Consider the following 26,811-nt stretch of genomic DNA (forward strand, 5'->3'; position numbering starts at 1 on the left):
GCGATCTCATTGCTACATACCCGCCGTTCGTACCGACAAATAGCCTCAGAACTAGGCTTAAGCGCCAGCACTATCAGCCGCATCCACTTTAAGCACTTTCCGTTGGATACTCCAAGAGCTAGAGGCCGCCAATCAAAATTGTCCCCATCAGAAGTTGATTTGGTAGCCTCTTTGCTCCAACATAGCAAGGCAAAAAGTGCTGTGGAACTAACAAAGATGGCCAACACCATAACCGGCAACAACGCATCTGTAAATACAATAAGACGGTGCCTGAAAAACGCTGGGTTTAAAAACGTAACGAAGAAAAAAAAGCCACTCCTCAAATCACAACACAGGCGTGCAAGAATGGAGTTTGCAGAACGCCACAAAGACTGGACTGTGGAAGACTGGAAACGGGTCATATGGTCAGACGAGACCAAGATCAATCGCCTAGGCCCGGATGGAAACAATAGGGTGTGGATTAGTAGTGGATCGAGCTTGGATGAAAAATCGGTCGTTGGAACAATGAAGTTTGGTGGTGGAAATGTCATGATTTGGGGATGTATGACGTGGTACGGGGTGGGCTATGCAGCCAAGATTGAAGGAAAGATGGATGCCGACCTCTATTGCGCAATATTGGAAGACGAACTACAGCAAACCATTGAATACTATGCCCTCAACCGCTCAAAGATCATATTTCAACAAGACAACGATCCCAAACATACAGTGGGCAACGAAATGTTCCAATGTTTTCTTTTTTTGGATTGGACGACCAATAACTTCCGAACGTTAGCATGAGTAGCTATGGAATCGCAATGCAAGGTACGACTACTTCTTAGCTCTATAACATAGCTTCAATGACGTCATTGACTGTATCTATCGCTGAGCTACGGGGCTTGGAAAACAGAGGCCACATTGAAACATTTCGTTGCGTTTTTTTTGTGAACATAAATTCATGTTTCTAATACTTTGTATAGCCTCCCTTGGCACGAAGAACTGCCTGTATTCTCCGTGGCATACTCTCTATAAGGCTTTGGCAGACTGAGACCGGTATCTCATCCCAAACCTTTTCAATCCTCTCCCAAAGTTCTAACATGCCTTTGGGCTCATTTTCCTCCCTTTTGAGCTCTTTTTTGAGGTAATGCCATAAGTGCTCGATGGGGTTGAGGTCGGGAGATTGAGCGGGCCACCGCAAAGTACTCATGTTGCAAGTTTGAAGCCAATCGCTAGCTTTTCTGCTCGTATGTTTGGGATCGTTGTCATGTTGAAAAATGATCTTGGAGCGGTTGAGGGCATAGTATTCGATGGTTTGTTGTAGTTCGTCTTCCAATATTGCGCAATAGAGGTCGGCATCCATCTTTCCTTCAATCTTGGCTGCATAGCCCACTCCGTACCACGTCATACATCCCCAAATCATGACACTTCCACCACCAAACTTCATTGTTCCAACGACCGATTTCTCATCCAAGCTCGATCCACTACTAATCCACACCCTGTTGTTTCCATCTGGGCCTAGGCGATTGATCTTCGTCTCGTCTGACCATATGACCCGTTTCCAGTCTTCCACAGTCCAGTCTTTGTGGCGTTCTGCAAACTCCATTCTTGCACGCCTGTGTTGTGATTTGAGGAGTGGCTTTTTTTTCTTCGTAACGTTCTTAAACCCGGCGTTTTTCAGGCACTGTCTTACTGTCTGTGCAGATACGTTGATACCGGTTATGGTGTTGACCATTTTTGCTAGTTCTACAGCACTTTTTGCCTTGCTATGTTGGAGCAAAGAGGCTACCAAATCAACTTCTGATGGGGACAATTTTGATTGGCGGCCTCTAGCTCTTGGAGTATCCGACGGAAAGTGTTTAGAGTGGATGCGGCTGATAGTGGTAGTGCTTAGGCCTAGCTCTGAGGCTATTTGCCGGTACGAGCGGCGAGTGTGTAGCAATGAGATCGCTTTGTTGACTTGGGTAGTAGAAATAGCGCGCATGATTATTGTTCAGGCAGCTGAGCACAAACGTCTCCCCTTTTTATACCATCGCACTACTGATGCGGAATGACGCTACATGCGGAATGACGTATGGAAGAGATGACGTCATTCATGGCCGTGTTGGTGGAGCTATGACGAGTTTTACATTCACAAAAAAATGCAACGAAATGTTCCAATGTGGCCTCTGTTTTCCAAGCCCCGTAGCTCAGCGATAGATACAGTCTATGACGTCATTGAAGCTGTGTTATAGAGCTAAGAAGTAGTCGTACCTTGCATTGCGATTCCATAGCTACTCATGCTAACGTTCGGAAGTTATTGGTCATCCAATCCAAAAAAAGAAAACATTGGAACATTTCGTTGCCCACTGTACGAGCAAAAAAGCGAGTGGTCTAAAAATTGTGTTACAGTCTGTAACAACAGTATATAGGCAGTGCATAAGTTGACCAATTGAGCAGGTCAACAATCCCTTTTGGGTTAATTGATGCACTGGTTAATACCGTAATAAATTGACCTGCTCACCCTTGGTAGGAATCCTGGGTTCAAATCCCAGCGGGGTGAAAAGATATTCCACTTTTCATGGCTCAGCCCCGAACCTAGATGACGTAGTTGTCTTTGTCCTAGGAACCCACCTCCAAGGCATTTTACCTTCACCTTTGCGTGGACGGCACCTTGCTAATAGTGATCATCCAGGGAGTGGTTGCTTAGAGCTGCGGCAGTTACAACGAAGGTTAAATGGGGGACCTTATAGACCGAAGTTCTGGCTCTTCAGTGGACTTGGCCCTCTGGTGAGGGAAGTCAGACTGTTACAGTCTGTAACAACAGTATATAGGCAGTGCATAAGTTGACCAATTGAGCAGGTCAACAATCCCTTTTGGGTTAATTGATGCACTGGTTAATACCGTAATAAATTGCCACATGAGTACTTTGCGGTGGCCCGCTCAGTCTCCTGGCCTCAACCCTATCGAACACATATGGCATTACCTCAAAAAGAACTCAAAAGGAAGAAAAATGAGCCCGAAGGCATGTTAGAACTTTGGGAGAGGATTGAAAAGGTTTGGGATGAGGTACCGGTTTCAGTCTGCCACAGTCTCATAGAGAGTATACCGCGAAGGGTACAGGCAGTTGTTCGTGCCAAGGGAGGCTATGTTACGGATATAACCAATGCATCAATTAACCGCAAAAGGATTGTTAATGGTGTTCGAACACTAACTTATGCATTGCTTATATTCCGTTGTTACGGACCGTAACAATTATCCTGTATCGTATGTAGAGAAATCTTGATGTTGATATCCGAAGTTCGGGGTTTGTTTGGATCTTGTAAATACGGCAATAATTCTCGGATGGCTGGGTCTTCTTGTTGTAACGTTTTGATTCATTTTATTGTATTTGAGATGGTATCCTCTGTGATAGTGTCAGTGGCAGAGATCACGAACTGACCTGGCTTTAAGAGCGCTCGAGGGGGTGCATCGGCAGCTCTACTCCCCCCTTGCAGGTCTTGACGTCTCGTCAAGGCATCTGCTTTGCCCATTTGGGTGCCAGAGCAATAAATGATCTTGAAATCATAGTTGGCCAGTACTTCTGCCCAGTGAGCCTGACGACGATTCAGCACCTTTGACGTTGTAAAATACTCAAGGTTTTTATGGTCTGTATAAACCGCGATTTCTTTTGATCCTCCTAGATATGCTCTCCATTCCTTAAAAGCCCAAATGATTGCTAGCATTTCTTTATCATATATTTCGTAGTTTAGCTCGACATCTGTAAGTTTCCTGGAATAGAATGCGATAGGCCTAAGTTGGTTTCGTTCGTCTGGATGAGATATGATACCTGCAATGGCGTAGTCAGAAGCATCAGTCTCGATAACTATGGGTCGACTGGGAGAGAAGTGCTGGAGGATTGTGTTACCGCCTTGCTTCCTACTTATTTTCGTGCAGGTTGGATAATCGTTTGCAGGATATGTAAGCTGGTTCCAGATTCTTGGGTTCTCGATTCTAGGTTCTCGGTTCTTGGTTTTGGAATTGTATATCAATGTATTATCATATAAAGTGCAGGCGTAGAGTGAAATACTCCAGAACTAGCATTAATATAATTATAAAGGAAAAGGAGAAAATTAAGATACAATTAAATAACTATGTACACCACTCTCCCCGTCGGACTTACCTCCATCTCCGTAGGGGTTACAGTAAAACTGCAACAACAATAATGTAATTGGAGTTGCATTATTATTTATTGGCTATATTCCGTGTCATAATTCCAAGGTTATGACACCTTGCCTTACTATCCACCTTCCCGTGACACGCAATCTTGACATTGTTCATCACGAAATAAAAAGAAAATGAAAGAGAAGGAAAAGAAAGAAAGAAAATAAGGAAACAAATAAAACATCATTCTGCTAGCCACAGCTACTCACAATTTGTTATTACCGTACCAAACATTTGTATTTATTTGTTACGACCCGATTAATTATTTGGTTCCAAGCCTTAACCAAAAAGACTACGAAAAGTCTTAAAAAGTATTGATGGTCCTTTTGTTGGCTACATTGCATGTTGCGAGACCGAGGTCATGGTACTGGACGACAACTGAAGATTATGAACTAGGTCGCTTTCAGGATATAAGTCGGTTATAAAATGCTTGGCGCAATAAGATTATAATTCTTATCCAGTATGTAAAGCTATCCTCGGCCATAGAATTTGCATCAAATACCACGTCCCGTCCGATCCGTGAAGTCAAGTTGCATATCGCTCGGTTAGTACCAAGGTGGGGGACCACTTGGGAATCCCGAGTGCTGAGGTTTTTTTTTTTAAGTACATCTCTGCATATTCTCACTCGGATCTTAAATATCGCAGACGAATTTTTTTAATCGGTTTAAAAGCGGACTCGATACGTATCCTGGATACCTTGCCTACTGTAAACCTTTTATTTTATTTTTTGTTGCAAAAGACATCCGCTACCCTGTTTGGAAGATAGATACAACACGTAGGTAGATGTGATCGACATACGTTATTGAACCCTTGTAAGACTTAATGATTCTCAAGTTCCCATCTAATACCCTGCAACTGAGTGACAAACCCAGTTCAAGGAACACTAAGGAGAACTACAGAAGAGCAATGGACCATTAATCTATGAAAATATTGTGATCTTGCACCTGCGCTGTCCTACCTTCGCCTATCGGTCGTCGCAGAATCTCAGTACCAGCCAGGTTCGTCCATTGCTTTTTTTTATTGTCCTGTTGTTCAGTTCATAGGCATGTGGATAATGCTCATTGTTGGCGTGATCCTTAAAAAGGATCAATTCATTATAGGTCATATAACTAGGCCTTGCCGCTTTCGAACACCTCCATCGCCATTAGATTATCTAAGATCAATAACACATTCGACTCACACAGGGATCTTGCCACCGCCTTTTAACCAAAGACTGTAAGTAATCACCACTGGCCCCCTATTCCAAATCCCAAGCCGCCGGCCTCAGGATCGTATCAGGTGTCTATGCTGTATCAGCACAAAATGATAGATAATCATGATAGGTTTGCTGCACGGACGATGTTATGCATTGCTCGGTCCCGAAAACCGACTCAACAACTGCATTGCTACAACAATATTTTGTGTTCACACATCGCCTTATCAATTTTTACTCTGCTGCTCAATCCATTCATTGGTTCATATCGTGTAGTTAGTTCGACCAATTCATTCGAAGTGAAGCAATAGAGACATCTATCGCTTGGATTTAAAGCCAATTAACCATTTAGCATACCATGTATCGGCGATCTAATTCTATCAGCAAGCGATTGTCATTGAATCACTCACGTGATTCTTTTCAGTCTTTTTTGTCATCAACATGGCGAACATGAACCCTGTGGCCCACAGGAAGTATGTGGGAATATAGTGTAAAATCAGATCCATAGCGGAAATGATCCCAGGAATATGAATTCCTTCCATCGCGGATATTATGAACCGCCAAAGCCAAATGGCCATGGTGTTATGCCAGTTAGTCATCTGTTTATAATGTTGGGATGAGCTTTCTTCTTTCTTGACCAGTCGGCGGCCAAGCATGGTGATTGTGGATATGGACAGGTATGCCCAAACAGCCACATAGACGGCTAGAGAGCCTACAGAGCCGACATAACTAATTTTGTCAACTCAAGATGATGCTTTTTAGGCACAACTCACAATAGCATGATAGTCACGCCCGCGATAATCATAGTCTAAAGGTCAATAAGGGTCATTAGCCTATATTCTGAGCAACTATATTCGCAGACTTGCTGTTGTGTGTCCATTTTCTCCTGTTACTGCTTCAGGGATCAACATTCCTACGCTTTCACTTATGAATCCAAAGCAAGAGTCACATAGCGTTGCTGCAATTGTTTGTTCCGGTTGTTCTTTCCATGGAGTAATGAACAAGACGGCAGGAAGAAAGATGTCCCAAAGAGCACCAAAATGATAGTAGGTGTCGAGCAAAAAAGTCGGTATTAACTGTAAAGCTGAAATAATCACCAGTGCAGTAATGAGTGATTTCACTCGATTTGATCGTTGACTGCTTGCAAAGCCTCTTTGTAGTTCTTTCATGCCAGTTTCATATAGGAAGATAAATTGCAGGTATTTTGCTAGAAGTCCCAAAGGCCAATGAAATATGGGAATGAAACTACCTGTCAAATATGATTTCAATTGGTGAACTTACGCTTGAAGCAGCCCCGAAGCAATCAAAAATATCAACAGCTTACTCGCTTTGTACTGGATATCATAACTCGGGAGAAGATTTTTTTCTGCAAATTCGTAGAAGATGGGGTTATATCTTTGGATCTTATAGATAGATTATTAGATATCATGTTGACTTTGTGATTTTTCGTTGAGGTATACTGATAAGTCTGCTCACCTGCCTATTCAAATCACGTTCCTATTGATAAAATATGCTCTGTAAGCATTTTTGCTTTCGCTTCCCAGTTAAAGGCAAATTCTTACGCATCCTAACCATCCCATGGCTGTATTATAAGCATTCTCGACATTTTGACTAACGGATTGGCCAGTTTCTCTCGCTTGAGTTAGCCTATTTCCCGAGCCCGATTTGGATGAGGTTTTTCTCTGTCCATTCTCAGATGGATTCGACGACCTGTGCCTAGATGAACTGCTTCGCTGGGTGTTCTCAGAAGGTTTGGATGATCTTTCACCATCTCCAGAAGATTTTTTTTTCTTTTCAGGCATGATGTTTCTGCAAGCCTTCTTCAGCTGGAAATGCACATTGGAGTTCCATGTGTTTGCCAGTGCTATTCATATTATTGGCCTCCTGGTTAAACAAAGGATTGATAGATAGTTGGTAGAGTGATTTCTGCATGTTTAGACAAAGGAAGCAAGGCCTTTTCACGAGTTACAAATGATGATATCATCACTTTCGCAACTGGGTACGCAATATTATCATTTTAGTCATTTTGTACCAAGAATTTAGTCAAGATTTAACATCAGCATTGTCATTAATAGTGACAGTAACTAAGAGCGCTTTCAGAAACGCAGCTGGTTTAGAACAGCCGCCACGTATCCACTTGCCATGACATACAGCAGAAATGCTGTAGTTAATTCACGGCGATGTCCGCCTTTGATTTTCGTTTTGAGCACAAAAATCCGCAAAGAAATTGCTTTAGTATATAAGAAATTGAAGAATGAGAGCTGATAAACATATCCTGTAATTCATGGAAAAAACATCGGTTGATTATCATTGACGAAAAGTCGGCAGCAAAACGGATCTTCACTGCTACAAATATGCCACCACCCAGCAACGACAATTTGGTTCAGAACTTGATCGCTCATTATCTCGCCTCTAACTACCCATCCGTGCTTGAACCATTTTTACGTGCCTCAAAGGTCTCTTTACCAGATCCGGCTCGTCCTCCTCAACCAGATCTTCGGACACTGGTTGATGATTGGCTTTCTGAACAACTAGCACAGCAAATGGCAGTAGCTACCATTGATGAGAACAAGGAACTAGTCCTGAATGGAAGTTGGCAGGGATGGAAGATTAAGGACATGCTGAGAATTAAGCTAAAAGAAAATGTAGAGTTTTCTGTTAGAAGCAAGATTGAAGGTATATCTGCTGCGAATCTCTTGAGTGTTACAGCATTACATGTTCCACGCCGGGAATTTGATACATCGTTAGCCGTGTAAGTGCTTTGAGAATCGTTATCTGAGCTATCTCTGACTATTGCTATCAGTTATAAGGCGTCATGCCCTCTGAGTATAGTTGTAACGTCTGTAGATAAAACATTAAAGATAATCGACTACAGCTCTAGAGAGGCAAGTATTTTTAAAGTAAAATATCATGCTTTTGATGACAAATCCTATCTAGGTCGACAGAATAATCCAGCCCCATCGTGCAGCAATTCTATCATTTGCGTTCCATCCGGTCAACCCTCGATTCTTGCTTACCGGATCAATGGATGGTACGTGAGTTGAAGAGAAGTGTACTATTTCTTGAGGTGTGAATGTTAATTAGCATCCATTTTAGGACAATACTCACCGACCTTGTAACCAACAGGAGCCTTCAGACTTTTTCTTCTAAAAAATTTGTCGTTCGAGTTTCTTTCTCTCCCAACGGTCTATATATGGCGACTGCATCTTATGACCGTGATATCGTCATTTATGTCGCCACGTCCTCAGCCATGCCACCTCCCTTGCGTGGCGATGACATACCTATAGATAATATGGACATTCCGGCTTTTGCTTGTGAACCTGGCTTGAGATTTACTGAGGCGAAACGGATCACTGTCGAATGGAATCCAGAGGCCATCCTCTTCCATCCAGAATCTAAATATCTGTTATACACGACCCGGTCTTCCCATCTTCTTTACTATGTTTGTTTACCATCCGAATCTACGGCCCTCAGAGAAGAATGGTCAATCAAGACCAAGAGCTTCAACCCCAGTCCGATGGATACCCATATCAGCTTCACGGTCCTGAACATGGCTCTTCATCCATCAGGTAGAATTGTGGCTTGTCAAACAGGTGACCATGTAGGTAACTCTGGTGAAAGAATTCTTTTGTATGGTATAGAACCTGAAGAGAGTGAGAGACTGGCATGCTTGTGGACTGGTTCAGAGGGCGATAAATACGTTTTGCCTCGTATGGCTTGGTTGCCTGATGGTTCTGGATTGGTGTATGTGTTCGAAACTTAACGATTTACACAGCACGGCTGATCATACATTTAGCATCACTTCGCCAGATGGATATCTCCATCTTATTGCATTGAATGGCGAGAATCGTGCGAACGTAAGAGTACATGGTGTAGATGATTTGCGGCCGTCATCCAGTCAAGTTATCAGAGACTGTTGCGTTGTTACAGGAAATGAAAGCGAGGGAAGCTGTGAAATTATCAGTGTTGGATACGACAAGTGCATCAGAATAAGCAAAATTGGTATCTTTGAGGATTGACACTAATGAAAGTACGCATGATACATGCAAGCCACGTCCCATGAATGGCAAACATAAATCTAGAGCTTTGGGACGCATTTGTGAAGTTAGTAGATAACAAACAACTTTGCATAAGTCTCTTCAGTATGTCAAAGACATAACAGAGAAGAGAAACTCTAATCATTAGCTTCACTGGTCCTCTTCAGCTTCAATCAGAGCGGTCGGAAAATATTTATACCATCTGTATGTCATGAGTTTAGTAACAATGTATAAGACACCATTAAACTGCAGTGATATCTTTTTCCTTCTAACTTGGTGGCCCCAGCTATTTTTCATCATCCTTGACTAGGTCAAAATGCTATTACATGCTATTTAAAGATTTAAGAATAGGCGTTTGTTTATTCAAGAACTTTCGGCTGGTAAAGACCTCCAATTCAAGACTATTGAACTGTCCAGATGTTTATTATATTGATTCAACTCGTAAAAGATCCATGAGGCATGCATCTGCATCTTTATAGACAATATCAGATTCTTCAGACCACCAAAGAAAGATCATAAAACCATGCACAGCCTCGGTGCTTACTATAACCTGTCAGTGGTGACAGTATTTTTCTCTAAACCACGAGATCCTTGTATTCTATCAAACAAAACTTCAGTTGAAGGGGCAAGACGCTCGGCTCCCTCATAAGTTATATAAGTGGGAGGAAAGTTTGTAAAAAGGCATTTTGACGAAATGAACGGTGATGTTAGAGATATGTAGGGACAGATGTATAGTGCCGACAGAGGAAGAGCGCGAAGAAGCAGGGAGCATGCAAATGGTCCAAAAGTGTCGCCTATCTGTATGCGGGCTTTAGCCAGAGTACTAATGGCATTACCTCAGAGCAAGCTTATGGTGTCTGTGTCAGAACCTTGGAATCATTCCATGGAATATAGGCAATACGTAGTAATGCGACTCCGATTGCATTATTGTGACCTTTTGGTACAGAGCTTGGATCTTAATTATTGGTAATAGTCATGACAGAGACGAGATTCCTTCATTGTCACTACCTCGATGAAGGACAAAGTTAAGCAGTAAAGGCGCCTACTAGTTCATGAAGGTCTTTTCCCGGATGATCAATTTTGCATCTTGCAACTACATCACAGTGCCTCCTACTCCAACAAACCCGTAGGCATCTTCGTGACGTCCACGATGATATTGGACGTCTTGGACAAGGTAGATGGTTGAGGCACCAGAAGGGCAAGGGGATGACCAATGTAGTCAACAGAAAGTAGAAGAGGTAAATTCGCCGACGAATGGAATGACGATAGAATGCTACGGGGAGCATTGACAAGCTAGAAAATGGTCAGTAATCAGCGGTATATACTTTTCTACGTGAAATAAATACAAAATACCTGTATGGCTTCCGGTGTTATTTCGCTCCAATTTTATTTCTTGTAGATTGACGGGCGTAACTGCTTTCAAGTTGCGCGGGGCCCTGTGAAGAGTGCCATGCTCCAAACAGGCAAGCATACCATAATCAAAAGCATTTTGATGGAGAAAAACTGTAAAAAAAAAAATCAGAAAGGGGGGAAATGAGTAATGAGTGTCTTTGCTTTAGCTCTTTATACCTGATAATGTTTTGAAAGGTCATATGACCTGGTAGTATGCATTATTTGGTGATTAGGTTACAAAGATGGTTATGAGAGAAACAACTGCCCAAAATGCGATAGAAAATAACTATTCACCATCTATCGCCATATCAACATCACCATTCCTCTCTTGTATATCTCCATTACTTGCTGCGGACAGCCCGTTTCGGCTCATATTGTCGGTTTGGTAAGAGGCAGGGTCTTCAATTTCCATCATCTCATCCTCTCTAGGTGTCTCTGGATTTGTGTTGGTTGTAAAATCTTCGTCATCTGCAATCTCTTCGAATCTTCCGGAAAGCTCATGAGGTTGTACTTCCTCCCATGCCTTGACAACGGACTCTGGCCATTTGTCTGGTATATTTTTGAGCGGGCGGTAGAGAGTTAGGGTCTTTTTATTGTTTCTCAAGAGGTCTTCAAGTGGACTCTTGAAATCGTACTCTCTCCGAGTTCTTATCAGATGAGTAAGGAGAGAAGGTGAAATTATGAAACCATTCTGGCCAGGTTGTGAAAGTCGACGGCCATCCATTTCAGGTGATGGCGAACGTGACGAACGAGATTCGGAGTCAGACAAGGAGGTGATAACGATTCCTATCGATAGATTGTTTGAGTAATGAGCAAGGGCTTGTTGAGACAAACTTACGATCTTTTTCCGGTTCATACCATATTGTTTTTCTGCCTCTCCCCAAGTCTATTGCTTCACTTCGTGGTATTTCTTCTATGATCTCCGCATCCATATCAACATCCGCTTCATCTATCCTAGGCCTCTTTCCAAATGGCTCAGTGTCAGATAGACTGTCCTCTTCCCTTGGTCTTCTACCTCTTAATGGAATCGGGAATTCAGTGACATCTTCTACGCTCAACCCAAATCCACCCGGTTTACCTTCGCCGTCGAGTTGCACAACTTCATCTGCCTGCTGGGCTGTGGTTGTATGATGTCTAGAGCGATGAATATTTCCAGTGTAGGTCGCATCGAGGTCACGACTTTCATCATTAGAGGTTGTAGGGGACGTGGATGACGACGAGGATGGGTATATAGGAGGCCGATACTGGGCCTGACAATTTGGTTGACAATGGTGAGAATGTGTGCCTCCAACAAGAATGTCTGGGAGCACCTCTACTTTCAAGTCATTATTATTTGACTTTGGATAATTGGATGGTCCAAGTCCCTCATCACCTTCATCGCTATCATGGTTACAAGGCTGTCTTGGGGCTACAAGTTGGCCATCTGGCATTAATGAAAGATTGGAGAAACCGTTGGTGAGGTTCGGACGTCTCTTCTTGTCTTGATGTAAAGGAAAATGAGATATGGGGGAAGAGAGAGTTTCTGGCGAAGCTGCTCTGCGCTTTCTATTAGCGGTGGGGGTGAGGAACGGTATTGGCTGCCTGAATTCCATTGATGTTTACCGTCCACAAATATTTGTGATTCTATCTTGGCTTTTTCTGATATTTAATATATTTGTTTCCTTTAGAAACATCCAGAATGACAGTCACTTCCGTGCCTCCACCGGAACCACACAATTCCTTTTCCGGCGTGCCTATCTTTCCATGAATTTCATTCTTGCAAGCCTAATAAGCAATGGCTATTGAAACAAAATGCCGGAAATTGAAAAGTATAAGTCATCTCATTCATATATATTCCAAGGTTATCTTTATTTTTATTTACAAAAGCACTATATTACATCGCGAAAATGACCTTCACGCCCAGCCATATACCAACCGAACCAGCGGGACCTTTGTCACCATTACTACTCCCTTCTCACCCGGAAAGTATAGCAAGTAGCTCAGACTCTCACTTTGTGCCTCCAAATTCGGCTTCGAGACCTCCAACTAGACATCACAAGACATCAGAAAGCAGTTTCTCGAAATTGTCGGAATTCAGCCTAGATGAACCCTTTTTCGCTGAAGCAGAGAAACATGTAGCTTCACCTGATCCAGTTGATGAGAACGGTGTGAACGGAGTTCGACATGTAGCTCTAAGCGTAAACGCCAGGTGAGAACACTGCTTGATGTAATACGTTAGCTTATACTTATATATCTTCAACAAAGTGAATGGCGCCACCCTGTCTTCAAGCAGAAAATCTTGGCCATCTTGAGACGTTTGGTGGGCACAATAAGAGCCAACTAGACGACATAATGCTGACCTGCGAGGTAGCGTGTTCCCCGATGGTCTTCAACTACCCTGACACCGGTCAACATTCATCTGCAAAAAGTCTCGGGAGCCCTTACCAATGCCGTTTTCTTCGTCTCATTCAACCCTGCTCCAAATCCGACTTCACCTTCCGTATCTCCCCTCCTTACTCCTACTCTTCCACCTTGCGACCCGGCTCATCCTCCACCTTTACTTGAGAATCAGTACCCGCCCACGCTTCTCTTCCGTGTCTATGGCCCTAGCTCTGATGCTCTTATCTCACGTACTGAAGAATTGCGCATCCTTCACGTTCTTAGCAGCCGATATGGAATTGGTCCTAAAGTGTTTGGTACATTCATCAATGGAAGAGTTGAGGAATTTTTTCCTTCCCGTGCTTTGACGGCTCAGGAACTGCGTGAGCCTGTGATTTCTCATGGTATCGCTCGAAGGATGCGTGAACTTCACTCTGTCGATTTGCGATTATTAGGATATGAAAATGGTCGCGATACTGAACCGACATTATGGCGGTGTCTCAGGGAATGGTCGAATGTGGCAGAAGACGTTCTAGACTCATTGGCTTCACTCGGTGGTAGATGGGAAACTTGGGTCGAACGCTTTGGAATTTACAAGGTGCGCGAACAAATCAGACTTTATAGGTTGTATATTGAGTCACATAATGGTGAAAAAGGAGTTGTTTTTGCTCGTGAGTGTTTTATCACATAATTTGCAGTAACTTATCAGCTTGAAAGACAACGATACACAGTATGGAAACCTTTTGCTGTTGGATGTTCGGTTACCCCCCCACACCCCAGATCATCTTCGGGTAAATACAAGACAGTGTACCAGTAGAGCACGCTAATCCGTTTCATCTGCAGTATGTAGTGATCGATTTCGAGTATGCTGGCCCAAATCCAAGAGGATACGATATTGCCAATCATTTTCATGAATGGCGTGCCAACTATCACCATCCTACTCTATCTCATTCTCTTATACCACACTTTCCATATCCCTCCTCTGTACAGCGTGAAGAGTTTTACCGAGCTTATCTATCCGTACAAGTTGATGGAAGAAACGGCGAGGAGATTATTGGAAGAAGAAAAGATGTTTCTGCAGACAGAATAGATGCGCTCGAACAAGAGGTACGATTATGGAGTCCAGGATGCAGTGTCTTTTGGGCATTATGGGGCATTGTCCAAGCAGAAGAGCAGGTAGATGCTATCATGGCTGAGAAAGCGGGATATATCCCAGATTTTGATTACCTTGTGAGTTCTGTTGTGTTTGATGAAATGTACAGCTTATCTCACATAGTCGTATGCTGCCGAGCGTCTCCAAATGTTTCGTCAAGAAGCCCAAGAGCTTGGTGTGGAACTATAGACAATTATAGTGTACAATAGTCATATATGCATTAGTTGTCCTGCACTTCAATTAAAAAATGTCCCTTTTCTGACCAAATGACGCTTAGACGCCTTGTCGCGTTTCGCGGATTGTGCCAGTATTACAGCCTTTTTTGTTTTTGCTTCATTTTCATTTTTTTCCTTATTTTTTTATTTAAGACATTCACTGCAAAAGAACGGAACATAATGAGCGACCGGCGCAGGCAAGAAATCGAAGAGAAAAGAGCAAAGCTGGCTGAACTTAGAAGAGCAAGAGACGAACGAAAACAACTTCTTGCCCAGGCAGAGAAAGGCAATGTTGAAGTCAGTATGCCTTATCCATCTATTATAACGATCCGAGCATGATTCTGAATATTAGTTTAGGCCCCACAGACTTCGACTACTAACAGAAAAGACGTCAATGAACTTGTTGATTCACTTTTAGCTCGCCCAACTTCACCTTATACAGCACCACGATCTTCCGTTTTAAATACGCCCGCGAGGCAGCTGGCTTCCACACCATCAGCAAGCACCCCAGGAACTCCAGGAGGACGCGCCAGTCGATTGAGTAATGAGGGTAGCTTCGGAAGGGCAGTTGGAAATGTTGCAATGACAGGCATGACCGGCTTAACTGTTGACCGGTTAGTTGAAAATAGAATAAATGAGCAGCAAGCTGATAGTCAATGAGTGAGGGCATGGTTTCACCATCACCACAGTTAGCTATAGATTTCGTAGATCACCAAGCAGAACTGTTTGAGTTTCCGTCCCAAGTAAGTAAGGATTCAGAGTCAAGCTAGCAGTCGAGTTGATTATTGCAGGCCGCTAAACCTACTCCCGTCACATACTCTAAAGGAATACAAACTATGACCTCTATGTCAAGTTCTACAGATGAAAATATTCTCGAAGACAGTTTAGATAGTGATGGAATACATAAAACAAGAGTGGGTACAACGGACGATAGTAGTGGGAAAGAGACAGAGGAAGAAATGAGGAAGCGGATATTGGAAGAAATGGAGGAGGAGAGAAAGGTCCTTGAAAAAGAACTGCGAGAACTGAAGGTTAGGAGTGAGGAGCTTCGTATGTCAGGTAAGCTATTTATATCGTCTGTTTCCTTACGTGGATCCGTTCAATGCTAACAAGTACCAGACTTGACTAGGGAAGAGCGGCAGGCAATCCTTGCCGCACCAGACTTTAGCTGTTTCATCGAGGAATCAACCAAAATTGTACAAAGAGCTTTATCTGATGGATATGATTATATCAAAGATTACACTATCGGGACTGATGGAGCATTGTGAGTTAACTGTGATTAAGGTATACAATTAACAATACACTAGTGATGACTCAGAAGGACAGCAGATCAAACTGTTTTGTGCTTTCTCAGACGAGCGATGGACTACTGGCAGATCTGTCACAGCCATTGATTGGTCTCCAAAGGTGACTGCTATTCCTGCGACCTTTTCCGTCTATTGGCTGACTTTGACAGTTTCCGGAATTGAGTGTTGCAGCATACAATAAAAACCCTGCAGCCGTCAACGATCCCGATGGGATTGTCGCCGTTTGGAATCTACATCTAACAGAGCGGCCAGAATTTGTATTCTACTCTCCGGTAAGAGCCCAATCTGGTTCTCCGGATAAGTTCAAACTAAACAGGTTCACAGTCTGACATACTTTCTGTCGCTTTCTCACCTTACCATCCAACACTCATTTTTGGTGGTTCGTACTCCGGTCAAGTTCTCCTCTGGGATACGCGTGCAAAGCATCTTCCTGTCCTCAAAACACCATTATCTGCTACAGGTCACACATACCCTATTTATTCTATGAAAATGATTGGCACTCAAAATGCCAATAGTCTTATAACAAGTAGTACAGATGGTCTTGTTTGTTCGTGGCTTGTGGACATGTTAGCTCAACCACAGGTGGGTAGCTATTAAGATGATAAACAAAGGTGTTGTGGCTAATCACTGCATCTTAGGAGGTTCTTCCGCTCACCATGCCTTCTCATAATAAAACTGACGAGGTCTCTATCACTTGCTTTGATTTTCCAGACAGTGAGACTGCTACATTCTGGGTGGGAACAGAGGAAGGATCTGTTTATCAGGCAAACCGCTACGACCGAGTGTCTGCCAAAGCTGGACTTAACACTGAAGAAGTGTATCGCGGCCATGCTGCCCCCGTCACTGGTATTCACTTCCACCCTGGTACAGGCTCTGTTGATTTTTCAGACATTTTTTTGACAAGTTCTGTGGATTGGACCGTCAAGCTTTGGAGGACGAGAGCGGTCAATAGTACAAAAACAAGCGGGACTCAGTCTAGCGGAAAGACTGAAGATAGAAGCGTGGCACCAATTCACTCATTTGAAGAAGCCAACGATTATATTTTTGACGTCAAGTGGCATCCGCATCACCCGGCTGTGTTTGGAACAGTAGATGGAACCGGAAAATTTGACTTATGGAACCTCAATCAAGATATCGAAGTAAATAACAAGGACGAGCTGCGTGTATGATCATGGCTAATAGGCAATTCTACAGGTTCCTATAGTATCAACATCCGTCTCATCGCGTGCTATCAACAAGCTTGCATGGGATCGTAGTCCTTTGTCTCGAAAAGTCGCGTTGGGTTCTGCAGATGGCAAAGTTTATGTTTATGATGTTACGGAAAAATTAGTATCGCCACGAGATATTGAATGGTTGGAACTGCAGAAGACAGTCCAAAATCTCGCTGCCAACAGGGGCGCTGCAAGCGGTACTCTTGCTAACGACAATGCATCTGGACAAGGTGGACGATATAAAATACAGTAGGCAAATTCTGGCGTTTCTTACAAATTGGAAGCGGATGACAAGATGTAGTGATCCAATAAGAGAAGCCATATAAGCTTTATGCACACATCTAGATTTTGTATCATGATCAGTTTTGCTACCCTAAGCTACTATAGCCACCTCTATTGCCACCTGCAGAATGGCCGCGGATTCCTGCGAAAAGGTGTGAAAACAAATCCTGTAACAATACAGGGACTTCTCGCCAAAAGTCTCTGTGGGGAACCAGATCCCATCCTCTCGCAGAATATTGTTGATGATTGTAAACAACACCTGAGAAACAATTAAGCAGTCGAATTTATTGAGAGTTAACTTACCGATTACAAAATATAGAATCAATCCCATGATACACAGCCAGAATAATACCTTTAAGAACCCAAAAAATCCCCTGTTACTCCTGCTAGAATATGATGGTTTAGGTTTGTGTGCTGACTTAGGGCAAGCATCTGCAGTAGCCCACTTGAGCGATAGGGAACCTGAAGTATAAGAAATAAATGTTGGGTTACGGTCGGTCGAAGATAAGTCGCAAGAAAGTGTTAAGTTGAGGTACTGCTGGGTACTACAATATAGAACATTAAGCTTGCTGGTCAGATGGATCAGAGCAAAGAACTAACCCAGCATAATCTGGACCTTTGACGTCTATCTTGAGTCCTTGATCGCCATTTTTTCCCAGAGGGGTGATTGTAACATCTTCGTCTGGTGTATCAGCAGTCCAGATGGGCACAACAGAAGTAACTCTGTCTGGGTCGGGCGAAGACGGCTTGTGGTTGAGTAGTTTAAGGCAGACCTTTGTGTCGGATGGACACTTGGTGATTTCATGTTAGCGATATCCTTCTCCATATATTTGCTAGATAGAGACCAACCTGATCTTCGTCTGATACACCATCTTCTCTACCAATGCCTGAAGAGCAGAGATCCATTGTCACCTTAGCTTCTGATGTTGTCGGTGGGGTGGATGTATCCTTAGAGGCAGTTCTCCGTCCTGAAAGTAGTGATATGTCATAGGCAATGGAAGAAACGGTAAGGGAGCAATCGAATGCGACTACAAACAGTGGTAAAATATTCAAGAGAGGCGCCATGAGCAGAATAGAAAGCATTGTGCCGTAGGTATCAGAGCAACTTTAGAAATCAAGACAAAGACAAGAAAGTTGTAGTAAAAAGGGTAAACGAGATGACAACAAAGTTGACATCATCATTTTTTTCTTCCGAACTTAACACAATCGTTATAAATGTATAGATTTTTATTTGTTATTTACATCATCCATGCCAGACCAAACAAATTCTCCAAAAACAGAAGCATTAACATCCCAGCTAACTCTTGCTCCGGGGCTATCTCCATTTCACGAGTCTAGCCAATTCAAGCACTGGCGCTTTTCGCTGGCAGCATTGGAGACGCTGCGATCAGAATTAAATTCCAAGTCTGTGGAGGTTGCAAAAAGAAATACTGAACTTGAAAAGGTGAGCTCAACGCAACTAGGTTTTTCAAAGCTATATTACGGTTTAGAAAGCTCAAAAATCCCTTGGTCATGATATACCAGATCCTCCACCATCCACGACCTATCTGACAGTGGCGGATGAGTTGCTGTTGTTACGATTTTACTGCTTACAAGTCTCAAAAATTTGCCGTCAAGGCTTTGGATTATCAGAGGCTGTCGAATCGACAGCTATTAGCTATGTCAAGAGATTCTATTTGAAGAACAGTGTCATGGAATGGCATCCAAAAATAATCATGTTGGCCCATCTCTTGTTTTTCTTGTTGTAAACTGATTTCAACAAACAGGCCAACATGCCTCTTTTTGGCAGCCAAGACAACAAACTTTCCTATTCCTGTGGACGTGTTTGTCTCCAAAATACCCAAGCTCTCGGCGGATGATGTTCTCGAAAAAGAATTCTTGGTTGCCCAGAGTCTAGGATTTGAATTTTGGGTCAGAGGCCCTCATGAACCTCTTAGAGGCTGGGGTCTTGAACTGCAGGTAAGCCCTTTATCTTTGATTGTATAGGAAGCATTCTGAAACATGGGCACGTAGGATCAATCAGATCCTCCGACAGAGATGATACTGAAAGCACTACCCATTGCCCTCAACCACCTTTCAATATCTTATCTCACGGATGCAGAGCTCATATTCACACCCTCTCAAATTTCATTAGCGTGTTGGAGAATGGCCGACAAGATGTTGGTAGAATCATTCCTAGAGCAACGGTATACAACTGCATTTTCCAATACTGGCATTCCTAATGGTATGACAGATGACAAAAGTTCGGAGAAAGATGACAGAGAAGACGAAGGAACTTTAAACGACAGCTATCAATATCCTCTGTATGGCTTGACGAGAAGCCGTCTCCTTGAAATTCTGGATCAAATTCAAGAAATGATCTCTTCTACCGAAGGTGATATTGATTTGAAAAAAGTTAAAGAAATTGACAAACGTCTGAGACAATGTACCAATCCTGAAAAGATTCCTGGCACCGCTCTGTAAGTTGGTGATCTGTGGACGTAAGGTCAAGAGTTTCTGTAAACTAAATGGGAATGTAGTTATATTAGAAGAAAACAGGAGAAAGAAACCGCTGAAAAGGCAGACAAGGTTGCCAAAAGCCTAAGAGCCCAAGCCTCTGCTATGGAAAATGATGTTTTTTTCGGCGGCACTATTCCTGCTGATTCAAAAAACGAAGCCCAAGAAACTGATGTTGCCCAAAGTTAACCTTAACGGACTAGAAAGGGATTTTGCTGACCAAAAAGCTCGTTGTAAGAGATGTCAAATTGTATTGTACATAATTTAATGCATAGCATAAACATAACATTTTTACAAGGACGAGCATAATTTCTACCTCTACGATATTCGGCACAACCATCGGTATTAGTAAGCTATACTCAATTCTTCCCTATTTTCCCTGCTTTTGCACTAATTTCTACCAAGAGTCTTTGTTTCGAGAGACTTATTCAATTTGACTAACGGCAAATTCGACGTCAATTTCCCCCCAAGACTCTAATTGATGGACATTGACGACCTTTTTTGTTGCAAGCGCTAAAATCCTTTAATTAACATTCATCAGATAGAAAAAATATTACTTACTGAGGCAATCATACTTGTCGCAAATTGTCATTGATTATTCTAGTTTAATAAATTGAACGTGACTTACGAAGGCAATAGCGGCAATATGTTTTCCACTCGTAATTGGTACCAGCTCTTCAAACTCTACGTTTTCTTTTTGTAAAGCGACCATTCTCTTTTCGATATATCTGCTTCGGCGTCAGTTTTTATATTAAGTCACGAATGGCAATGTGTGTACATAAAAAAGTCGCGACATTGCTTCTCCAATGTAGCTAGCATTTCTGGTTTGAACGCCTCAGGAAGATCGGCAAGGCGTGCTTGCTGCGTTTCTGTTGGTAACATCTGTTCTAGGTCCATTTCTCCAAGTGGAACTATACCAATCACATTAGAAAAAATTACTCTCTTACTATTCCTTACTCACGTTCAAGGCTGTCCTCTGGAGCAGGAGCAAGCATCAAAGGATCATCATCTGGACGGTCACTTAATAGAGAAGAAGAGCGTATGCGACGATGACGAGCCATGATTCTGTTGTGAGAGCCAGAAAGACTATTCTGACGCATTCTGAGTCGCAAAATCAGCGATATTTATTGCATTGTCACGGGCACATATGTACCTTAGCTCTTGTGGAGTCATCAAACTATATCTGAGAGAGCCAGGTGTAAAAGACGTGTCAGCAAAATCAGGAAACCCTTCAGTAGACAATGTTAGTACATTGTCATTCGCAAGAGTAGGAGGCAAATACCAGGAGTGTAACTGCCTGCACGAGCACCTGTTTCCCACTTTTAACACAAACAAGCGATTCAAGTCAACAATAGTCAGTTGTACTGATACGGGAACCTACAGGCAAGTTGCCGTTGCTAATAGTCTCTCGTCTTGCATACTCAATTTCGAGTTGTTCACTCCCGTTTTCAAGGCTTTGCTCTCTGTATCCGACCTGCTTTCCAGAATCATCATTATAAGCCTTGCATAGAATATGTCAGCCCCAAAGATGGTGAGGATTTGGAAATAGAATTACCTGAGGCTGCAAGGGAAGTTAATTGTTGGTTTTTTGAGGTTGTAATAAGAGCACTCACCTGATCTGCTCCAAAATCGTCCATACCACCAACAACATCGTATGCGTCTGGCTGTGCTACGGGAGGAGATCCAAACCAGTTTCTCATTTCTCTGTTGTTATCAAGATCTTTATCTAGGTCTTGATCATTATGTATCTCCTTCCCTTGTTTGCGGTGATTTAGATCTTGCTGCCATTTGAATTTGGAAACTCTGGTGAGGGAGCTAAACCATTCGTTCATTATTGGCTCAAAAACTTTTAAACTATCAGTATAACATATGATCAAATTCAAGCAACACACATTGCAGGCCACCGGCTCCGCTCACCATTCTTTCAGCCCAGAGTGATAGTTGCTTTTCATCTTCCTTCTCGCGTGCCTCTTGTCTGTCTTTGATCATTTTGTCTTTGTAAAACATTCTCGCATTAATGTCTTCCACTTGAGAAATCTCTAAGGATTTATCAAATGAGACTTTTTTCACCTTTCTGTTTTTTTGATTCCTGATTTCTAATTCCTGTTCAACTGTCTCAACAGATCCTTGTCTGTTGAGGTGGTTGACAGAAGCAGCATTATCACCAATGGCTGGGCTAACGCAAATTTATTCATCAGCTTTTTCATTGCAGGCATGAACCAAGTTAGAAAATAAAGATGTACGTACTCGTCATTTAGTCCCATAGCAGGTAAATCCCATCCAGTACCCATGTCAATGTTCATACCATAATCACCATCACCCATGGGTATCAGTGGCATTTCAAGCTCCCTTCCATTTGGACCAGAAAAACTATCGTTTGTGTCTCCTGGAGCATCAAAATTTAGATCGAGACCAAGATCAACCTCTCCACCGGGAGCAAAGTCAAGATCGGGTCCAGAGTACAAATGATTGGAGAGAGGATAAGCATGGAGAGGGGTACGTTGCAAAGTGTTGACTGACGGTGGCGCAGAATCTAATGACTTAATAAACGCATTTTTCTATAGATAGAAGCGCCACATAGCCCACATTTTTTACGTTTCATTTGTCTGCCTACTTCTGATTCATACCCCTCTTCTTCTTCATTTTCTTGATTGAACTCATGTAATTGAGATTGGGGAGTGGCTTGGGAGGAGGAAAGTACTGATGAAGCCCGTCGTTTACGTCCACAAAGAGTAGGATTATTCCAATTCTATGATTACTTCAGCTCTTTAACCTTTGAATACTTTAACACAGACGATGTTTGCAAATTCATCGTTCCAGTCCGCGTCCCAATTAAACTCAGTTCCTCCTACTGTTATCTGCTCTGGTCTTTCTTATCATTAACGCCTATCGGAATCAGACCCTGAGCTTAACTCACTTGCTTTTCCCGCTTCCTGAAAGCTCTATGGCACTGTTGGTAGCTGCAAAACTTCCCGCGGAGGTGAAATCAGTTGCAATAGACCGTCTGAGGTTGGTATGGAAGGTATTAACATCCTCAAGTCTAAGTCTCAGTTGACATGACAGGCCTTTTCGTACCCATGCGTTCTTACTGCATAGAATATCTCAAAGCTTTGGTTGTATACCCTTGCTCCCGATTGTCAGGACAATATCCTTCGTGATTCACCGAATTCACAACTTACCTTGCAATGCCGACCAGCAGGGCGCCGCTAAGTCTCAGCGCCATTGGTTCTGGTGGCTGGGCTATAAGACTACAAGTCTTCGCAAGATCCACAGCTGCCAATTGCTTGCGAGTAATCTTCTTACTGCGTGGTCCCAAAGTAGCCATAAGCCATATAATGCCAAAGCTGCCTTTTTTACTGGTTAGTAGGTCGTCTGAAAAGAACATGATGTTTTTGAAAGATAAAAAGGGATTAAATTTGAACTCGCAAAGTCCATCTCTATATATGTGCATAAGGCCGGTGTTTGGGCCCGCAGATATTAGAACAATAGCTGACATCAGCCAAATTGCTTTACTACTGTTTGATAAACTTGCCACTTTCGGAAATAAACACGTGTAAATTAATCCGTATTTCTTATCAACCCATTTCTTTCTAATCAACATTTCTTTTCTACATTATCACCTATAATGTCATCCTTGACTGAAGCTGAAAAGAAAAAATTGCAGTTGCAACAGGAAATTGCAAGATTATCAGGTATGTCTGGCTTTGTGGTGGCAATAATTCATCATGTATCAGGGGCCATCTCTCGCCGCGCAGCATCAACTACTTCGTATAAACCTTACAAAGCATATTCAAGAGGAAGATCCAGTGGCGTTGTAAGAGGAAGAGGTCGCGGGCGGGGCAGCTATTCTCTTGATTTACGTTCACAGAACCGGGCATACCCAACGACGCCTGTATCTTCAGCAAATACCATCAATCCGCAACATCAACTATTAACAGCTACAATCAACGAACAAGGGGAACTTGAAGATGTTGGGTCTTCTTCAGCGCAACCGAACCTTTTAAGGTGGGCCAAAAACCAGCGAACCGGCAACAAGAGTTTGATGACTGTTGAGAAGTGGTTCGTCTTCTTAGTTTATACTGTTGGCTTGACTTGAGGCCCTACTGAACTTTCAACAATTAGGACCGAACTTAGCAATGCACAGAGCGGCTCGTCTACCGTTCACTTTGCGAAGCGTCCAATAAAGCCAAAGCGACCCAAGTTGGCTGTCAAGGCTTTTCCAAGTCTTGTCCCAGGTGGAACACCGCGTGTTACCATCAACGGAGTATTTTTCGAATTTATGCCTGGTGGAAAAGGACTGAAGCGTTCAGAGGGTAAACGATAATTTAATGATAATGGCAAAGAAGCTGTGCTGATGAGTGTGACAGACTTACCATCGCCTAACCCCTTGGAGTGGTATATTGATAATAGAAAAGTTGTCAAAGTACTTGATATCAACTACAAATTTCAGCTCAATGGTGAACTCTTGCCTTTAAAAACCGCGTGAGTATGTTTGAAAACTTCTGACTGCATATTAACAATGCTAGAACGAATCGTCTATGTCCTTCCTATACCAAGACAGGTGCGTCTACTTGGATACATCTAGACCAACTAACATTGACTTGTTTTGAAACCTATTCCGTGTCATTGTTTTGATGATGCTGAATTTTGCTTATTGGTAAAATATTCTTCTGTTTGCCTCATTCTATTACAGGCCGCTGTCACAAAGCACATATTTGCAAATACATTCACGATCCTACTCGCGTTGCCATATGCTCAAAATTTCTGCAGGGACGATGCGAATTGGATTCTCTCTGTCCTCTATCCCATTCGCCATCTGCCCACAATACTCCTTCGTGCGCTCGATTCCAACTCTACACGAACTGTACCTTTCCCGGCTGCCCTTATCCGCATGTTAAGGTTTCTAGCGATGCCCCTATATGTGAAGATTTTGCGTTTATTGGTTGGTGCGACAGAGAAGAAGGTTCATGTACCGGACTACATTCTTGGGATTGTCCGGAATTTTGGTCGACAGGCAAATGCCCTAGAAAAGATCGGTGCAGGTTCAGACATACTTTGCGGGCGGAGAAAGGAAGAGTTCTCATTCAACCCAAAGAAGAGTCCAACGACAAAAAGGGCAAAATCCTTACTGCTCCGAGAGGATTTGAGGAGCAGAACGAATTCATTGAATTTGACCAAGGCTCACCTGGGTTACTCTTATCCGATGAAGACGAGGATAACAGCGCGGAAAGCAACGAGTCCGAAGACGAAGAGGAGAGCGATGAAGAGTATGGAGAGAATGGACAACGAGGAAACCAAGAATTGTAGATGGTAAGCAAGGGATTTCTACTGATATTATTGCCCTTGTCCACGGACAAATATTTTAATAAAGAATTAACCTACGCAATGTTTCACGGTTGTTTCTACATCACTTTGTAATCTTGTCACAATGTTATGCGAACGATATTTTGAGAATGCAAAGATGGACATTAATTTGTTAGTGAAGCAAGCAGTAAATCATCAATGTATACAGGCTAAAATGACAGATATTAGAGACGAGCTTTGGAAGAGACTAGGAATAATATTTTGTCTGCGGCTCTATGATCTGTTATTGACCTCACAACGTACAGGGGTTGAAAATCGTAAAAATTGGCATTTTCTTTAAGGAAAAGCATTTTCATTTCAGTCTTCTAATTAAACGAATATGACTTGACTCAATAATAAAAGTTCTTTGATATTTCACCTTGCCAATATACAAGGGAAATTTATGCATCAGCGCTTGAAATAGAGATAGACATCGCCGTTTGTAAACACTCTTTCTTGTTAGATGCTGCGATACATATATGCATCAAAGTTATGCTTATACTTTGTTTATCCAAAATCTGTGCGCTTATTATAATGCACAACCTCCAGAGCACCAGTCAGGTCAAAGTTCCTTCTAAATACGATCGAGAAACTGTAGGTAAACCCATGCACGTCGTGTCGCCTATGCTCTGGCCTACAAACTTATACAAAAATTCACTTATGCTAACCATTCTTATACTCTTCCAGGCATCCATCCAAAATTTCCAGATGTCTCTACTGGTGGCATCCATCCCACATCAGGGCCCCCGACGGCTCCAGGCGTCCAACCCATATCTCCGCCACCATTAGCATCCGCTGCTTGACGCTTAGCCCGTCTTCTCGAGACTCTTTGCGAGGCTTGAAGTCCTTGCACGAGTGTTTTTGTGGGGTGACAGAGGTGCATGAAGTTGCAGAAGCTGTTGAGTGGGCCATGTCAGTATTTGTCTGCAAACAAAATACAAAGCAGTACACAGTAAGCAGAATGGAATCACTTACCCCTCACGCTGACATTCTCCCAACTCATTTTGTCTGCAACAACTCTCTCGGAAATCTGTCACAGGCGACAATTCGGCGTTCAATGGTCTCATGGCGTACCATCGATTGTTTAGGTCCTGTACCGCGCGAGAGGCTTCTGCTTCGAATTCAAATCGGGCATAGACGTTACCAAGAAGATGGTCTCCAACATTGTCACAGACAATCATTTCCAACAGATTTCCATACTTGGCTAATTCACTGCACAGGACCATTAGCTTGTATGTTTTAAAATGCCTTCAAAAGAAGGGAACGTACATGAAAAAGTCTTCATAAAACCTATCGAAATCTGCCTGCAGCTCTTCATTTGTCATACTTTGACCTTCAGGAGTATGACCTGGATTATTGTACACATTGTGGAGGACGATGGTCTGCGAAAACTGTGGTTTGATGTGTTTTCTAAGCACAAGTCAGTAAAGTTAACAATTACGGATGGTTCATCTACTCACCTAGAACATCTATCACCATGTCTGCAAGCACCAATTTTCAAGTAGAAAGAGCAGTTTATACGGTCTTGTTCAGTCCCGCTATATGGCATTCTGCATTAGCCAATGGTATACGTTGTCATCAGAAGCGCCAACTCACAAAATGTTTGATAGATTGGACATTTTTGTTATTGTTTTTGAAGATATAAAAGTAGAAATTAAAAAAAAAAACAA

The 26,811-nt window shown here is 42.7% G+C and overlaps 10 protein-coding genes and 1 non-coding gene across 11 annotated transcripts; 6 read left to right on the forward strand and 5 right to left on the reverse strand.

Moving 5' to 3' along the window:
- Positions 1–4,630: 4,630 nt before the first annotated feature.
- L203_104489 lies at positions 4,631–4,746 on the forward strand. Its single transcript, XR_010725534.1, has one exon. It is a non-coding gene; the product is annotated as a 5S ribosomal RNA (ribosomal RNA).
- Positions 4,747–5,418: 672 nt separating this feature from the next.
- L203_104490 (uncharacterized protein) lies at positions 5,419–7,149 on the reverse strand (the record flags this gene model as incomplete). The annotated part of the gene is made up of 8 exons (XM_066213872.1): positions 5,419–5,437; positions 5,493–5,540; positions 5,816–6,076; positions 6,121–6,155; positions 6,214–6,596; positions 6,672–6,750; positions 6,824–6,844; positions 6,910–7,149. The coding sequence occupies 8 exons, from the start codon at positions 7,147–7,149 to the stop codon at positions 5,419–5,421; spliced, it is 1,086 nt and encodes a 361-aa protein (XP_066069969.1).
- A 552-nt stretch (positions 7,150–7,701) lies between these two features.
- L203_104491 (uncharacterized protein) lies at positions 7,702–9,366 on the forward strand (the record flags this gene model as incomplete). Its single annotated transcript, XM_066213873.1, has 5 exons — positions 7,702–8,099; positions 8,151–8,232; positions 8,285–8,382; positions 8,444–9,091; positions 9,144–9,366. The coding sequence occupies 5 exons, from the start codon at positions 7,702–7,704 to the stop codon at positions 9,364–9,366; spliced, it is 1,449 nt and encodes a 482-aa protein (XP_066069970.1).
- A 1,696-nt stretch (positions 9,367–11,062) lies between these two features.
- L203_104492 (uncharacterized protein) lies at positions 11,063–12,368 on the reverse strand (the record flags this gene model as incomplete). The annotated part of the gene is made up of 2 exons (XM_066213874.1): positions 11,063–11,562; positions 11,615–12,368. 2 exons carry the CDS (start codon positions 12,366–12,368, stop codon positions 11,063–11,065), a joined length of 1,254 nt encoding a protein of 417 aa, XP_066069971.1.
- A 294-nt stretch (positions 12,369–12,662) lies between these two features.
- L203_104493 (uncharacterized protein) lies at positions 12,663–14,476 on the forward strand (the record flags this gene model as incomplete). Its single annotated transcript, XM_066213875.1, has 6 exons — positions 12,663–12,964; positions 13,021–13,075; positions 13,127–13,805; positions 13,852–13,925; positions 13,978–14,364; positions 14,411–14,476. 6 exons carry the CDS (start codon positions 12,663–12,665, stop codon positions 14,474–14,476), a joined length of 1,563 nt encoding a protein of 520 aa, XP_066069972.1.
- Positions 14,477–14,682: 206 nt separating this feature from the next.
- Positions 14,683–17,346, forward strand: L203_104494 (uncharacterized protein; the record flags this gene model as incomplete). The annotated part of the gene is made up of 11 exons (XM_066213876.1): positions 14,683–14,799; positions 14,860–15,116; positions 15,164–15,245; positions 15,294–15,561; positions 15,622–15,766; positions 15,810–15,909; positions 15,959–16,081; positions 16,134–16,391; positions 16,448–16,948; positions 17,004–17,269; positions 17,322–17,346. The coding sequence occupies 11 exons, from the start codon at positions 14,683–14,685 to the stop codon at positions 17,344–17,346; spliced, it is 2,142 nt and encodes a 713-aa protein (XP_066069973.1).
- Positions 17,347–17,388: 42 nt separating this feature from the next.
- On the reverse strand, positions 17,389–18,385 carry L203_104495 (uncharacterized protein; the record flags this gene model as incomplete). The annotated part of the gene is made up of 4 exons (XM_066213877.1): positions 17,389–17,561; positions 17,606–17,847; positions 17,903–18,093; positions 18,152–18,385. The coding sequence occupies 4 exons, from the start codon at positions 18,383–18,385 to the stop codon at positions 17,389–17,391; spliced, it is 840 nt and encodes a 279-aa protein (XP_066069974.1).
- Positions 18,386–18,551: 166 nt separating this feature from the next.
- On the forward strand, positions 18,552–19,987 carry L203_104496 (uncharacterized protein; the record flags this gene model as incomplete). The annotated part of the gene is made up of 5 exons (XM_066213878.1): positions 18,552–18,746; positions 18,793–19,019; positions 19,069–19,261; positions 19,316–19,761; positions 19,822–19,987. 5 exons carry the CDS (start codon positions 18,552–18,554, stop codon positions 19,985–19,987), a joined length of 1,227 nt encoding a protein of 408 aa, XP_066069975.1.
- A 235-nt stretch (positions 19,988–20,222) lies between these two features.
- Positions 20,223–23,183, reverse strand: L203_104497 (uncharacterized protein; the record flags this gene model as incomplete). Its single annotated transcript, XM_066213879.1, has 16 exons — positions 20,223–20,311; positions 20,360–20,372; positions 20,427–20,526; positions 20,577–20,709; positions 20,760–20,899; positions 20,952–21,027; positions 21,081–21,117; positions 21,180–21,299; positions 21,412–21,644; positions 21,691–21,974; positions 22,046–22,331; positions 22,385–22,547; positions 22,594–22,666; positions 22,716–22,831; positions 22,888–22,921; positions 22,978–23,183. The coding sequence occupies 16 exons, from the start codon at positions 23,181–23,183 to the stop codon at positions 20,223–20,225; spliced, it is 2,103 nt and encodes a 700-aa protein (XP_066069976.1).
- Positions 23,184–23,423: 240 nt separating this feature from the next.
- Positions 23,424–25,105, forward strand: L203_104498 (uncharacterized protein; the record flags this gene model as incomplete). Its single annotated transcript, XM_066213880.1, has 6 exons — positions 23,424–23,490; positions 23,533–23,857; positions 23,921–24,111; positions 24,166–24,280; positions 24,325–24,359; positions 24,492–25,105. The coding sequence occupies 6 exons, from the start codon at positions 23,424–23,426 to the stop codon at positions 25,103–25,105; spliced, it is 1,347 nt and encodes a 448-aa protein (XP_066069977.1).
- A 709-nt stretch (positions 25,106–25,814) lies between these two features.
- L203_104499 (uncharacterized protein) lies at positions 25,815–26,760 on the reverse strand (the record flags this gene model as incomplete). Its single annotated transcript, XM_066213881.1, has 5 exons — positions 25,815–26,037; positions 26,117–26,353; positions 26,411–26,551; positions 26,602–26,679; positions 26,738–26,760. 5 exons carry the CDS (start codon positions 26,758–26,760, stop codon positions 25,815–25,817), a joined length of 702 nt encoding a protein of 233 aa, XP_066069978.1.
- Positions 26,761–26,811: the final 51 nt, after the last annotated feature.

Source organism: Cryptococcus depauperatus, chromosome 5, assembly GCF_001720195.1.
Source record: "Cryptococcus depauperatus CBS 7841 chromosome 5, complete sequence".
In the NCBI taxonomy this organism is placed as follows: domain Eukaryota; kingdom Fungi; phylum Basidiomycota; class Tremellomycetes; order Tremellales; family Cryptococcaceae; genus Cryptococcus; species Cryptococcus depauperatus.